Below are 16224 nucleotides of genomic sequence, written 5' to 3'. Positions count from 1 at the left end.
TGATATGATCTTTTTCAAAGCTCCTTCTAAGTAATGTCCCATCTCATTACAAAGATCTTCGGTCACATGGAGGTGATGGGAGGTGAGGCCACAGTGTTGGTGCTGGAGTGGAGCAGACCAGACAGGCTGGATTGAATGTGTATGAAATGCACATGGGGCCAAGGTCTTCACCTCTGTGAATGAGGAAACATGAGCACTGGTGCAGGTTTGGGAGGAAAAAGGCAATATTTTGCTGTGGGAAATTTTAGGTATATATCCAAGAGGGATTTTCAAGAGTCTTGAATTCACAGAAGAGGGTCAAATTAGGAAATAAGATTGAAGGTCATCAATAAATGGACAAAATTTAAAGACATGGGGCTGATAAGCTCTGGTGTGAATGTGGTTACAAAGAAAGAAGATTCTCTGTTAGTCCAGGGCACATTGTTTTGATGCAGAGATGAGGATTCAAATCACGGACTGAGAATGTGGGAGCATGAGTTAGGAGGGTAGAGTTTCCCAGAAACTAAGAAAGGAAAACCCTTCTAGGAGGAAGAAGGCTTCCACTGTATAAATAGGGAGAGGACCAAGGACTGACCAGTGTGTTCACACATGGAGGTCGTGGTAGCTCTGGTCAGGGCTGTTTGGAGGGAAGCCCAGGTTGGTAGGTTGAAGAGTGGCTTGGAAAAGACTTTGTGGAAACATCTCCTTTTAAAAGTGGGTGCTAAAGGTCACCGGAAACACGGTGTGGTGGCTGAGTGCCTGTGAGGTCATGAAAGTGTTTGTTGGTTGGTTGGTTTGGTTTGGGTATCGCATTCTGAAAATGGGCCCTGTAACACATGTTGTGTGCTCATGTGAGTGAGACAAGATAATTGATGAAGAAAGATAAAGAAAGTCCATTCTAAGGGCAAAATGTTTGAGTCGGAGGGAAGATGGAATGAATTTTTCTTCTATTGGATGAATACCTGGAAACACACACAGTGCAAACAAACAGTGTGTAATAGCCAGTAAAGGACAATTGATACAAGAACCTTTATATGACCTGATGTAGGAGGGTAGAACTAACACAACTATAATGTCAAAGGTTAGGTCAGGCTTCCTGTTCTAGTAGGAATCTTTCAGAGGACACCTTTCAAAATATGAAATAAAAATATATACAAACAGAGAACCATAAAATCACAGTGTTTCTCTGTATAATGCAGTAAATCTAGCATAAAATAATATCAAATTATTATCCTATTTGTGAAGAGTTTCCCATTGTTTTTAAAGAAATGAAAGCAAAGATATGATTTGAGTTGGGTACACAGTAGATACTTAGGAGGAAAATGACATCTGTTAGATGAAGATAAAGCTCCCCGGATTGTGGCAGTTCTTAGTATTTCCTAGAGAGTCTGCCATTATGTTTTGGTATGACAAATAAATAGTTGTTGAGTTAAATCATATAGTCTATTTTCTTTTCCTCACTGGGTCATGCTGAAAATAAGTCAAGTTAAGGAGTGTATTTCCAGAGTGGCCCAGAGTACTTTGAATATGTTTGGGATCCAGAGCAGATTTTTTACCCAGATGAAGAATGGGGCAGAAACAATGTAGAATGGAGCTCAGATGTTGGCCGATAAGTTGAATGAGATGAGGGAAAAATTGGGGCCAAGAGCTCTTCTTCATGTAGGTTTGGGATGCCAGTGACTAAACTCGTGGATGATGGGAAGAGAAAAGATGGATTAAAATTGAGAAATATTGAGCGCAAAAAGCAGGTTGGGTTTAATCTGTTCATTGAGAGTACAGAATCCACGCTTTAGAGTTTGAACCTGAAAGAAACTGGAAAGTTGGACATCAGAAAGTGGAGGCAATATTTTTTCAGAAAGAGGAGCACACTTTTCCCACCATCATATGAAAAACTGTTTTTTGCTCCCCCCCCCTACTGTAACAATGCTCCTCCTTTAAATGACACTTTACCCTCTTTGAACCTCTTTCCACCATTCCAGTCCCTAGTGGTGTTCCCTTAGGCCTGTAGCTTGCCGTTTGTTACTGTTTGACTAAACACTGGTCATTACGTGCTGCGGAAGCTGTAAGAAGGAACAAGGAGGGACTGAAGGATTGACCTGCAAGACCATCAAAGTGCAATTGTGCTCATGTATCAAGACTCGGAAGAGTCGGCACTAAAAGAAAATCATGGACTTGGAGAAGAGACTTGTGGCTGCCTGATGGGAGGGGGAGGGAGTGGGAGGGATCGGGAGCTTGGGCTTATCAGACACAACTTAGAATAGATTTACAAGGAGATCCTGCTGAATAGCATTGAGAACTTTGTCTAGATACTCATGTTGCAACAGAAGAAAGGCTGGGGGAAAAATGTAATTGTAATGTATACGTGTAAGGATAACCTGACCCCCTTGCTGTACAGTGGGAAAAAAAAAAAAAAAAAAAAGAATGAGACAAATACAAAGGTGGTTATTGGCACCTGGACCTTGGACGTTTGATCCCCAAATGAAGCAATATACCAAACATCATTCTTTCTTTGTCTTTCTTTTTCTTTTTCTTTTTTTTTTTTTACTAAATTTAGTACTTTCTGAGTAGTTTTCAGACATTTCTAGCAGTTTCCAGAATATTTTCCATTACATGTCAATAAACCATGGTTTTATAAATTGAAAAATAGAGAAATGTTTTTGCTCTTCCATACTGAGGAGTTATTTGGGGGGTGAAATTGGTTATGATAAGCTCTCCATCCTGTAACAAACAAACAAACAAACATACCTGGTGATACTGCTTTTAGTTGGTGTTTCATCAGGTTTTGTTTGTCCAAAACACCTTTAAGAAGAGCAGAGTAACTCATTTCAACAATTAGATGTATCACTAAAATAATTTCATACTGTTGAAGTGACCACTTTGAATGGATCATGTTATTACAATATTATGTATCTCTTTTTTTGGAAACTAATTCATTCCATTTTCCATGAGAGAACTTGTAGTACAAAATAAAAAAAAACCATAGGACAGTCACAGTAGAGTCTGGAAAAAATATATTGGTTTATTTTTAAAATAATAGCACTTTTTCTTCCTGCTAAATTGTTTTTGAGTGTTTGCCCAGGTCCCCACCAATGCACTCTGTCTCTCCATGTCCCAGAGTATGACCTTGAGCCCTGCGATGACCCCGGCGTGCCTGCCTTCAGCAGAAGAATCGGTTTCCACTTTGGAGTCGGGGACTCGCTGACGTTTTCCTGCTTCCCAGGGTATCGCTTAGAAGGTGCAACCAAGCTTACGTGCCTGGGTGGGGGCCGCCGTGTGTGGAGTGCACCTCTGCCAAGGTGTGTGGGTAGGTGGTCACACGCTTTCATTTCATTCATCCAGGGGGGCAGGGCTGGTGTGGTCAGGACACGGGGCCCAGTGGGGCAAGGCAAGGGGACAAAGCGCTGGACAGCAGCCACTCCTCTAGCCGGTGGGGGGTTGGGAACCGCCACCTCGGCAGCTGTCTCATGGATAAGCCAGCTCCTTTTTCACTCTAAAATTTCATGACTGAAGAAGAGTGAAACTAAAGCACGTGTCAAGCATATTTATGAAGAAAAAGGAAAAAAAAATATATGCATATACTATATATCTGGGACAAAAGGAAAAATAAAAGCTGGAAGCCACACTGTATTAACACAACCTTTGACAATTGTATTGCTTAAAAGCAGTGAGTATCACCTGTTATAATGATGGGGACAATTTTAAATAATCGTTCTGCTGTTTCTTTTCCTTTAACTCTGATTAGATGATTGTGGCATATTCACACTAAGTGGGCGTTGTAGAAATTTTATTGCTAAATTAGCCTTTTCACTGTGTTCTTGAGCAATTCAAGAGGGCATTCCAGAAAGTAATAGGAGTCTTTATTTAGGTACTTTGAAATGAGGTACTAGGCTAGGATGGTGAGATTAAGATGCCCAGTCAGTGGGGTTATAGCTATTGTTCATCCGAGCCTGTGCTTCTATAAGGAGTTTAGCAGAGAATTATGATGGCTCTGAGATGAAATATGGAATTTTGTCTGCACATCTGGAGCATCTGTTTATCAGCCCCAGAGGCAATGTCTGGTGCCTGCCACTCAGTCACATTGCTCAGCATGTGAAGGGTTTACAACCTGTCCTTTAAAGTTATAGAAAATGGCTAATGTCACAGCATTATGGCATTTGTCTAGAGATTAGCCATGCTTGCTTATTCACTCTCCAGCATCTGGCCCTGGCCCTCACATGAAGGCCACAGGGACCTCACACCTCTGTGGTCCCCTTTTACTTTGAGTCTCTCTCTGTGGCACTCCCTCACTTGCAGTGTGCACCCTTTCCACCAGGCTGACTCTTCCTTGTTTTTGAGCTCACCTCCTGTATGCCTCTCTACCCCCTCACTCACTCACTGGGCAGAGAGACCCTCCAGTAAAACCACTCTACTCCAGTAAACTCCCAATTCTGCCTCTCCTGTTAAGCTGACCTTCTTTTTTTCCAGGGGGTGCTGTCTTAGCCCTCAAATCCAGCACTGTGCCTTATCTGGTAGATGCTTGTCAAACTCGTATACATTCGTTCTCTCAGAATCTCCTGTCTTGATGTCAAAGTTTGATTCAGTAGCACTCTGTGTCTCTCTTTTGTCCTGTAAAATCACAGAAATAAGAGTAATCTCTCCATCGCCCGAAGTTGCAAATCCATCCCAAAGATCACAGGTGATCCTGGAGGAAGGCCAAGTGAATTATAAGCATGCTATTTTATCTTTTCCTAATAAACCTGATCGTAAATAGAACTTTTCGTGAGCACCTGGCCTGAGAACTCCCTTGATTTGCAGCCCTTGCTTTAAGAACTGTCCCTATTGTTATCAAGCCTCCTGATTTTTAGGGTTTTTAGGGTGGCAACTTCCTCAGCAAGAGTTTGAATCCAGATTAGTATGATAAGTAGGCAGATTGAGAGAGCATACATTTTCACCTCTATGTTACAATCAAGTAGTACATTAATATCCCCAGTAAAATATATATCACTACTGGATATTTATTAAGTCTCAGATCACATGGTTAGTGCTATGGATGTGGACCTCCAGTTTCCAGAGCTGTGAGAAGTAAATACTGTTCTTTAAGCCCCTGGTCTGCGTTCTGTTACATCAGCCGGTTCTGCGAAGACAGCCTCACAGGTTCATGCTTTTGTACAGAAGAATTAACTGAAAAATCAATTGACTCCTTTCTCTTCTGTTCATTTGATTTTAATTAGTTTAGTTCCATTACAAAACTCTAAATGACAATTCAATTTTAATTACAGTTTCAGGAGGTTCTTTATAAAAAAGAACAAATGATTCATTTAAAGGGAAATTATATTCATTGATCTTAAAGTCACTTTAAATGGATTGTTGAAAGAACTTTAAGATGATGCATTTAATTGCTCTAGAAATGGAGATTCACAATGGATATCCTAAAACAAGTTCAAAGAATTTTTGGAATTCTCATACTTAAGTTTTGTAGGTTTTTTAAGACCTGCTTTTTACTGTTCTTCTTATTTCACTCAGTTACCTCCTATGAGACAAAGTCCCAGGCTTCAGGGCACCTCCCTCAGTCTTTTTGATACATTTCAATTCTTTCATTTTAAAATCACATTGCACCCTTCTTTTTGCACTAGTAGATTTAACTTGAAACAAATTTAATAATGCTTCAGAAACAGGATGCCAAGGCAGGTGTTCATGTGCCATGGCAGGACATTTTGTGAAACATTCAGTTAAGATCAGAAGGAGTGTTTCCCACAATTGCTTCACGTTCCCGATCTTACTCTTTTGGAGTCAACATTCATATGTATTCCTCATGGATTATTTAATATCTGAAAGTATAGTTAACTATCAATATTGTATTTTGACAAATGTAGTGTAGTTATTACAGCTTCAGATACCAGACAACCTGAGGTTCAGATCACAGCTCTGCCAACCCCCACCTCCCATGTGATCTTGAGGAAGTTAACTAACCTGACTATGACTCAGTATCCTCATCTGTAAAATGGATTTTGTATTGATACCACCTCAATGGAATTGTTACATTTATTTAATGAAATAATAGTTGTAAAAAAACACTATGCAAGTGACAAATAGACCAAAAGAGAAACAGATTGCTGTACCCAGCTGGGCAAAGTGTTACTGCATTTTACTGGCCCTACAATTACTCATTTGATCTTTCAATAGGTTCCTCTAGCCTAGGAATTGTGGAATTTGTCTACATGTCCATTTTCACATTATTACACCCTTTTCTTTTAGTGCATGTCCTCTTTTCCAAGCTGCTATTGATCAGGATTCCTCAGTGCTACAGACTCTATAGGAACCTACCCTCCAGGCTCATTGACATCCATGCATGCCCACCATCTGGCCCAATCTGTGTTTGCAATCATACCTCCTACAAATGGCCCCTGCTGCATCTGTAAGGCCACCTGAACAGCCCACATGTCACACCTGAGACTTCACTATGTGTCCCAGCTCAGTGTGCCCCACCCACATCTCTCACCAGAACTTTGGTGTTGCCACCCTATTATGGAACCAAGTCAGGAATGAACCAAGGCCCTTAAGATCAAATGGCTGATCACACTGAGCCTTTGAAACATCATATTTTCTTATTGATCTGGACATAAAGTCAGAAAACAGCTCCAACATCAACCATACATGTTCTTCAGAACAGTGTCAAGTAAAAATAACTACCTAAAGTTGAGGAAAGATGTAGAAGTCAAGATTTAAAAATAAAAGTAATTATATGATGATCTACATGAAAATCTTTGAAGACTATAAGTAGAAATAAAATACTAGTAATGCATATCATGTGGATATATTACATAAAACAATGTACTAAAATAGAATTTAGAATTTTTTTGAATGGGTGTACAAAGTTTTTATTCTCTACAAGCAGAGGAAACTCCGAATGAATGATTTTCTTTTAAGACCTGGATTGTATACTCTAGAGTAATGAATTCTAACCTTCCATATTTAAGTGCATTTGCTGAGTATGTTTAGGTTCGCTTATAGACATATGGTAAGTGAATAAATTGTTATTGCATATCCATTTAGAAATTTTACTTACATCTCAGGTTATGAGAAATAGCTGCTCTAACACTAGTTGGGGTTTTGTTTCCCAGGCAAGTATGAAGTGAGATGAAGGAATGCGGTAATTGGTATTTTCCTCATCTTTCTAGGACATCAAGCAATGATACTGCTTGTCTGCAAAGAACTATCATTACAACTGGCTGCTTAATCTCCCCACTCGTTATTTCTATGTAGAGTAAGCTTGTACTTAATTAGTACCACTTATTACATATCTGCTTTTTAAAGAAATCCCAGAACCCAAACCCTCATAAAAAGACTTGTAAAATTACATCTTCAGATTTGATAAATTTTTTCTTCCCATGTATCCAAATGTGAAGTCCTTCCTTCTACCTTCTAATCCTACCTTTTTGTTGTGTTGTGACTTGTATGGGTGATGTCCTAAATGCTAATGTGAAAACAAATAGAACCTCAGTTAATTGGTAACCTATCCGGATAACAGTCCCTAAAATATACTCTCTTCTACAACAAACATTTACTAGACTAGTTTCATTATTAATAATTATGAATAATATTATGAATTATTAATCATAAAGTGTATTCATCATTAATTAGGGTTTTGGGGAAGTCCACAATTCTATTCTTAGGCAAGTAGAGGTCATGTACAATCAATAATGGATCTGTACTTGTTGTGTGACATTGGGAAAAGCACTTGTTTTTCAAACTAGTCTTTGCTAGTCTTTCCTTATTTGTAAAATGGGGTTTATTGACTAATAAGATAAGGCTGTTGTATGAACTATAAGAGTGAATATAAGCAATGAACTTAGAAAGTTGTGTGACTCACTACACCATGAGCAAAGCTTACACATCAGCCTTATCCTGATAGACTAAGTGTACCTTTAAAAAAAGGATATAGGAGTTCCCTTTGTGGTGCACTGGAAATGAATCCAACTAGGAACCATGCGGTTGCAGGTTCGATCCCTGGCTTCACTCAGTGGGTTAAGAATCCGGCATTGCCGTGAGATGTGGTATAGGTCACAGACACAGCTCAGATCTGGCAATACTGTGATCCTGTCATAGGCTGGAAGCAACAGCTCTGATTAGTCCAATTCAGTTATAAATAAAAATTTCCTAGCCTAGAAACCTCCATATGCAGCAGGTGTGGCCCTATAAAGACAAAAGACAAAAAAAATTTTTAAATAAAAAAAAAAAAGATACACTCTAGACTAGAAAACTCTGTGTGGCAAGTGTATCCAGGAGAAGAAAGGAATAGAAACACAGTGGTGAGTATACCGAGGAAAGGAATCCACCCATGAGCAGAACTGGAGACCAGCCTGCAAGATCAAGAGCAGAACCTTCAGGGCAGACAGAGGTGAAGTCCCACTGCCTCAGGAGGAGAAGGTGCTCCTGCACCTGGATCTCTGGGCTGGAACCCATCGGAGAGCCCTTCCCATGGAGCACCCGCTAATGACCCCTGTGGACTCCTTGTAGACAATTTTCACAGTTACTTTCCCAGAGTGGCAAAGCTCTCATTCCATGTTTTGTGTTCAACCTGCTATGGACTTACCACTTGTCCAGTTAATTACCCTCTGTGTCTTTCAGCCCTCCCTTCATCCCCTTGACTTCACTCAGTCAAGAAAGAAGACCACCCATTTTTTCATGACCAGATGGTAACTAGAGGGTGGCCCAGGAACCTCATGATCCATTCGATCCCCTGCCCACCTCAAAGGATGTTCGACCCAAGCCTGCCTGCACTTCATACTGGACGTTCAGTGACACAGTACATAATGGGCCTGATGTGGTCAACTACACAGTAACACAGACACACACAACTGGTTACCGTAACCATAAAAGTATTCCTTCCAAGTTTTCCTCAGGCTAAAAATGGTGTATTTGCCACTATATCAATATTTGTTACATCCACAACAGCAAGTTTTTTTCAAACTTATAAAGAAATAGATAAAAGAGCTAAATTTGATTTTTTTTGGGGGGGTGGTTTTTTAGAGCTGCACCCATGGCATATGGAAGTTCCCAGGCTAGGGGTCAAATTGGAGCTATAGCCGCTGGCCCACACCATAGCCAAAGTGATGCCAGATCCAAGCCTTGTCTGTGACCTTTACCACAGCCCTTTGCAATGCTGGATCCTTAATTCACTGTATGAGGCCCAGGATCAAACTCGCATCCTCATGGATACTAGTCGGGTTCATTTCTGCTGAGCCACAATGAGAACTCCTAAATTTGATTTTTAAATGGTTTTGTTTATTGATGACTGTCCAATTCAGTTATAAATAAAAATTCCTAATATTTGTGATAGGTTCCATATTCTGGTTATCAGAATTCTATGAGCTTCTTCTCTTATTCTCTTTGTGTCCATTGTCTTTAAAGAGTTTGAAACCGCACCCCCCACCACCACCGTTGTTCCATCCAGAGAGAAGCCAGAGGGGGATTCTTGCTGTATTGATGTTCTTTTCACTTAGTTTGGGTTTTGTGTTTGAAACACCATCTCTCTAGGAAAGAGAAAAGGTAAAAGAATATGCAACAAAGCCCATGAATTATTAGCATTTCTCAAGGAGATTACTTACCTAAAATGCTTGTTGAATTTAACAGTTGAAGCCATGTATCTTCGATCTCAGGATTCCTGAAAAATCATGAGATTTCTGACATGGAAGGACGTCCACATTATTCAAAGACCACATCACAGCCTGAGCAGGAATGAAAGTATAAACAGAGCCTGAAAGAGCCACCACTTCCCTTTCTCACCATAAAAATGATTCTTAAAAAGTATGATTATAATTCACATACAAATATGTGAATATATCACAGTAGTAACTATAGCTATAATTTTTTAAATTATTGTTATAAAATCCAGTTGACTGGTTCCCTGTGCTTCTTTCTCAGTACCTTCTCTCCCATTCCCTTCAAACCTGCCTTCAGTCCTTATGGAAGGAAAGATGAGGCACAGGTGGACCAGGTGCTCCCATGTTTTCCTCCCTGATTTTCTCCCTGATCTGCTATGTGAGGACATCCTGAGACCCAGGGGACAAGCCATCACAAGCTGGTCCTGGATCTCAGCTCCTTCCTTCTGTCCAGTATGCTGGGGACATGGCTAATGAGGCCACTGATTCCACTGCTTGTCAGAGGAGTCAGGGTGTCAGAGAGATGGAGAGTTAGACAACCTGCACACAGGGCGCTCCTGCCAAAGTTGTATAATTCCTGGAGCAACCCCCTAAACTGATCTCCACCCACTGGGTTCAAAATGCACACATTTTACTGATCTTCAGTTTTCAGCTGGATCATTACTCTTCACACTCATACCTTTGTTGAAGTTTTAAAAATCACCGTGCTTGACACAGTGTGGCCAATAAATTATTTTGTGCAGAATCACATGGAACACTCTTGTCACACACACACAGACACACAAAGTGTCTTAGACATATACAATACACACAGACACATGCACACACAGACAGATACACATAGAGACATGTACACACAGAGATGTGCACATACACCCACAGGTACACACACATCACCCACATGCACTCGTACACACACAGAAACTTTATTATTTTATGATGGTTTTGGACTCATGGAATTTTAGAGCTTAACCTAACTCACTCACTTTCAGAGGTGAGGAAACTGGTGCTGAGATTTTAGGTGACCTTCCCCGAGTTAGCAGAAAGTAGAGCTATATTTATTTCCGTTTTTTACCCTGCTTAAAGGTTGTTTTATGAAAGTTTGGATCTAGAGGTGAATTTCCTTCTCCTTTCATCAGGGAAAGGGGAGGAGGACACATTTGCTACCACCAGCAGGGCTTCTGTCCCAAGACAGGCAGACGAACCAGTGCTGTGGCACCATAGGACCGTGGGTGATTCAGTGCTTTGGTCCATCATTGGAATCCCCTTTAAAGGCACCCAGAGTGATGGCACAGACACCAGCACAGGAAAACTGCATCAGTATCACTGTCGAGTCAGCATCTTGGAACTGGCGGGGTTGGTTTTTGAGGCAGAAATGGGCACGAACTGGTGGCCCCCCAGCGATACAGGCAGGTGCTTGGGAACATCTGTTCTATTCTAGAACTCTCTGTAGGATAAGCACAGGATGCAGTCCATGAAAAGAACTGAGAAAATATTGAAAATTGAATGAGTGGGGGTATCTTTCCTGTCCTATTGACAAAACAGTAAAAAGCCACTAATCTATAAAAACTAGTGTATTAATAGCAGACACACATTGAGAGAAGAGAGGGTTGTCATGATTTTAAAAGTTTTTATTTATTATAATCAGTAATTCCACTTTTGAATCCTCTTTTTTAATATCCTATTTATTTTAGCTGAATGTGGAGCAAGTGTCAAAGGAAATGAAGGAACATTACTGTCTCCAAATTTCCCGTCAAATTATGATAATAACCATGAGTGTATCTATAGAATTGAAACAGAAGCTGGCAAGGGGATTCATCTCAGAGCGCGGAGCTTCCAGCTATTTGAAGGAGATGTTCTAAAGGTAAAAAGAATCTTCCTTAGTAGGACTCCATCTTTCCTTCTCAAGGAATAGATACAATATCTATGTACATAGATATACATATATATGTGTATAAACATATCTTTATATATACACAGTTTTTTCCCAATTTATTGATTGAACTGGTTTGAGAAGGTAGCCTATAGTATCACATGTATATGGATCCTGAAATATCTGTCTATAATCCCGGATCTAGCACATATTAGTTGTTGCCTTAGGCATAATTGTTTAACACTTTTAAGCCTTACTTTTCCTGTATGTGAAAACAGGCAATGGTATCTACTTTTTGTGATATTTTGAGGATTAAATATAATATAGATAGATGTTTCTAGCATTGTGTGTAGCACATAATAGTAATTATAAAAGCTTTCAGGACCCCAAAACCAGCCCTTTCTCCAGTCCCTCTTGATTTATAAATGTGATCGGGACATTCAGAGCCAGGAGGATGTTGATGTGCTTTGCCCAGTCAGTGTTGCTGGACCACAAAGCCAGGCTTACTTGGAGAAGCCAAGTCAGGAGGAGACAGAATCTCACCCAGACAGTCTGGAGCTGTGGACCCCCAGGTGTGCTTCGCACAGAACCAGCAGCAAGGGTCAGTACAGTTAGAGGATTCGAAGCATCAGCACACCAGGGAACTGCTTTGGGTGGGGGGGACTTCAGGACCCTGCATGCCGCTCACATGCTAGATGGACCCCAGCAAAGCTGGCAGAGCACACGGATTCCAGACTGGATCTAAAGATCTCAGCTCCAACTGCCTCCAAGCCCCTAAGGTTTCTGAAATAATTTCCACCTTTCCTGTCCCTTTTTCAGGGAACTGGGGACTTTCTTGGGTCGAGGGGCTGAGAGTTGGCACTTGTAGCTTGAGCCTCGGCACCTTGAAAGAGCATGGCTTTGGGTATCACCCAGCCATCCATCTGCTCATTCCAGGGGGAAGTAAGCTGTGTGTCCAGGCCACAGGGCGTCTCTCTCCTCATCCCCTTTCTAAAGTTCTAGGGTTCTTCAGTCACACGTGCATCCACATGGACGCACGCAGTGCTTATCTCAGATGCAGTAACTCCACTCCCTCGAAGCTGTGACCTCTGAGGAGCCCTGCAGAGAGCCTGCTGAGAGGAGTACTTCAGCGCCCTCCAGCCTTGTCCTCCGTCAGCACTATGGGTAAAGGACGGTCCCTGGCAGGTTCTACCCAACCTCATTGCACATTATGTGCACAGCTCAGAAGAAGCTTCCAGACTCAAGTGCTTACTTTCTCCAAGTCCACCCTTGACTCTGGCTCAATGTCCTCAACTTAGAAAAGCGGATTTATTCTAGCTGTTCTTTCCTTGTCACAGTCTTTTGAAAACTCATGCTGTCAGTATGACTCATGCAATTATGACATGATTTGATTTTCAGGTAGAAAACGAGTGCATTCTCACTCATCTGAAAAGATTTAAAGTTGCATTTTATGATGAAATTTGAGATTTTTTTGTAGAACTGTTTTCTGAATTCTTTGGTAACCTCAAAGTTAGAAGTCAGTAAGCCTTTCAAGCAAAGTTTTATGGAACAATTAACTGTACTTAGGTGCAGGTGAGTGATTAGAGATATTGCATTAAACATAAACTGATAAATATTATTGGAATGGAAGGAAGCACATAAGGTTCATTTCTGATTGCATGCCGCTTAAACTTGTTGATTATAACAAAAAGTCAAAAAAAACTTGCTTACCACATTTAATTGCAGAGAGACTGTCAATCATTTGAAATGCTTAAATGTTTTGCAGGTATTTATTTTATTGAATATGCTAATAAATATCTCAGTGTTAAAAATATTTCAAGTGGGATTATCTTTTTTTTTTTCTTTTTAGGGCCATGCACCCATGGCATATGGAAGTTCCCAGGCTAGGGGCTGACTCAGAGCTACAGCTGCTGGCCTACTCCACAGCCATAGGACCTCTTTGGGATCTGAGTGACGTCTTTGACCTATACCACAGCTCACAGCAACGCCAGATCCTTAACCCACTGAATGAGGCCAGGGATGGAACCCACATCCTCATGGATCCTAGTCAGGTTCATTACTGCTGAGCCACAACGGGAACTACACGGTGAGGTTATCTTAATGCCCAGGCATCAATGCTGCTTACATTGCCCCTACATACACGGTATGATCAGATAATGAAGACCACAGTTTATGCACAGGCCCTCCCACACACATAAACATGGTTTTCTTGTTTCACATGGGAAAACTGTGTAAGAGAAATATAGCTCTGAGGAAAATGTCATGCAAGAAATATAAATAGAAGGTGAAGTTAATTTTGGAAACAGAGCCCTAGGGAATTTAGCTCCTGTACAACCGGGAAAGATGGCCTCTGTCCTTCCACATTGTCACTCCCATGTGATGGTTTCTAACAGGGGATCATCTACTCCCTGGCTGCTGTACATGCACGTGTGGCATCGCTGACAAGCCAAGCTCCGAGGAGGGTCTGTAGTGCAAACAGCTACAACCCTGAACCAGCACAAGACTTCAGGGCTGTTCTCTAAAGGTTGATTCTAGCTGCTTGTAGCAAGGAAACATTCGTAGGTGTTGCACTGAAGTAAAATCACTTGTTACTAATTTAACCAGAATTAAAAGTCAAGCCTTTTGACTTCCAGTACTGTCTGGGTTGTCATTTGTGGACTTGTGCAACTTGTGCCCAGATTTTCAACTTGAGAGAGCTGATAGCATCACGCTCCATGCTGGCCAGTTCCTTCTTCATTCTGAGACGTCTGCTGTCAAGCCCAGTGCTAACTGCTGGTGATGCAGATAAACATGACAGAGTCACTGTTCTGAAGAAGTGTGTGGTTCAGTGCAGCACCAATTCACTTTTAGTGACTGTAGCTGTGAGGACCCTGTGGGCTGAGCACTGCCTGTAGAATTTATTATATCTGAGAAGCGCACAGACGAGCCGCGACCGTGGGCGTGACGACCAAGGGTGCTTCAGAGCTTTGAAGACCGATCCTCTGTGTGTGTTTATTTGCTTTAATGCCCCCTCATCCCCACGGCTTTCTATGAATCACAGGGAATTACATGGCATATGCTGTGACCTACGACCTTGCCGAAGAGGCCTGGAGCTTTATTTTTGAGCCAGAATCCTCTGGATTTAAAACTCTTTATAATCTGGATGTCAGAAACCTCACTATGTGGAATGAATCTATGTTAAGCCAGTGATTTATCCAGCCACAGCCTGTTGCTAGCTGCCGTGAGACATTATAGGGTATTTGCTTCTCCTACAAGAGTATACGCGTCTGTCATTGAAATGAAATCAAATCATGATCCATAAAATGAGTTCTTCTAAAATGTCTCTCTCCCTTTAGGAGTGTATGAGTTTGTGTGTTAAGTCCATCAAGTGGCTGAAGAGAGATAGGAGAAGAAAAGGAAGAAGAAATCTGTGTGAGAAGGGAAAGTGAGGGAAATGAGCAGATCTGGGGGAGGCCACCAAGGACTCCAGTAACCTTTATTTGGTTAAGAGACCTTTTATCGAGAAACACTGGATGTTCTCCAAAATGATGTGATACTTTTTCACTCCCTCTCTGTGAGCCCCCGACCGTAGCAGTGATTCCTTGCCACAGACCATGACAGTGGTTCAGAGAGGCCACCATCCTGACCTCACCTCCCAGGCTTGACGGCTCACGGGACTGTGCAGGGTCTCGATGCAGGTCCCCTAGGGTGTGAGGACCACATGCTCCAGCATTAGCACAGCTGATGCAAGACAGCCTCTTAACGGAGACATGCGGCCTGAGCCTCCCCTCCCAGGGAGGCCACCTAGGCAAAGCCAGGGAAGGCATCCCCACCAGTGCTATCCACTCAGAGCCCAGCTCTGTGCACTTGCCTCCCAAGTACCCAGGGTCATCACCCAGACTGTACCACCTACGAGGACAGAGTCAAACACAAAGGGTCTCAGAGCAAGATAGCACATCTCAGTGATACTTGGACTCGATGGGATTCCTTCATTACAACCGATTCAAAACAGAAGTTGCCACAGGCTCAGAGACAACACAACATGACAAGTGCCTGTACAGATGGCAGAGGAGACCTGCACGCTGAGCACGGCCTTTCAGCTGCTGAGGGTGGATAACAAGGAAAGAGAAACGCTAGGTCAGGGAACTGGGAAATGCAAATGCATAAGCATTTCATTTGACATAAACACAGAGGAATCTCAAAGTGAAGAAGATAAAATGATCTGGACACAGATGGAAACTTTCATCTGTAGTGTTAATGGTAGAAATAAAACTTAAGGAAAAAGGTCGTTTAGCAGTGTCATCCATACAGTTTCCTATAAACTGTGCAACTTTTTAAAGGACTATATAAAATTGTATCTTTGAAAATTTGGATTTCTTATGAAAATTGCTGACATAAAAAGAGAACTAGGAGTTCCCGTCGTGGGGCTGCAGAAATGAATCCGACTAGGAATCATGAGGTTGTGGGTTTGATCCCTGGCCTCGCTCAGTAGGTTAAAGATCCCACATTTCCATGAGCTGTGGTATAGGTCGCAGATGTGGCTCAGATCTGATGTCGCAGTGGTTCTGGGGTAGGCTGGCAGCTGTAGCTCCGATTCGACCCCTGGCTTGGGAACCTCCATATGCCACAAGTGCAGCCCTAAAAAGCAAAAAAAAAAAAAAAAAAAAAAAAAAAAAAAAAAGAGAGAGAGAGTGAGAGACAGAGACAGAGAGAAAGAGAACTAAGTGATAAGAGGACTTGTGAATTCTCCCT

General features: G+C 41.7%; 1 protein-coding gene across 2 annotated transcripts in view; it reads left to right on the top strand.

The window, feature by feature from the left end:
* The window catches only part of CSMD1 (CUB and Sushi multiple domains 1), a 1878204-nt gene that overhangs the window by 1553861 nt on the left and 308119 nt on the right, over nt 1–16224 (top strand). For both annotated transcript variants that reach the window (XM_084999785.1, XM_021075826.2), the window contains exons 21-22: nt 3095–3283; nt 11315–11484. In XM_084999785.1, coding sequence (XP_084855911.1) covers nt 3095–3283; nt 11315–11484 — 359 coding nt within the window. The remainder of the gene's footprint in view (nt 1–3094; nt 3284–11314; nt 11485–16224) is intronic.

The sequence above is a fragment of the Sus scrofa genome, chromosome 15 (genome assembly GCF_054392235.1).
Source record: "Sus scrofa isolate SSC_HxYL_T2T_F1_AM1 chromosome 15, Sscrofa_HxYL_maternal_Yorkshire_Landrace_v2.0, whole genome shotgun sequence".
In the NCBI taxonomy this organism is placed as follows: domain Eukaryota; kingdom Metazoa; phylum Chordata; class Mammalia; order Artiodactyla; family Suidae; genus Sus; species Sus scrofa.
The sequence above is the reverse complement of the archived record's forward strand: the minus strand, read 5'-3'. Positions and strand labels throughout refer to the sequence as shown.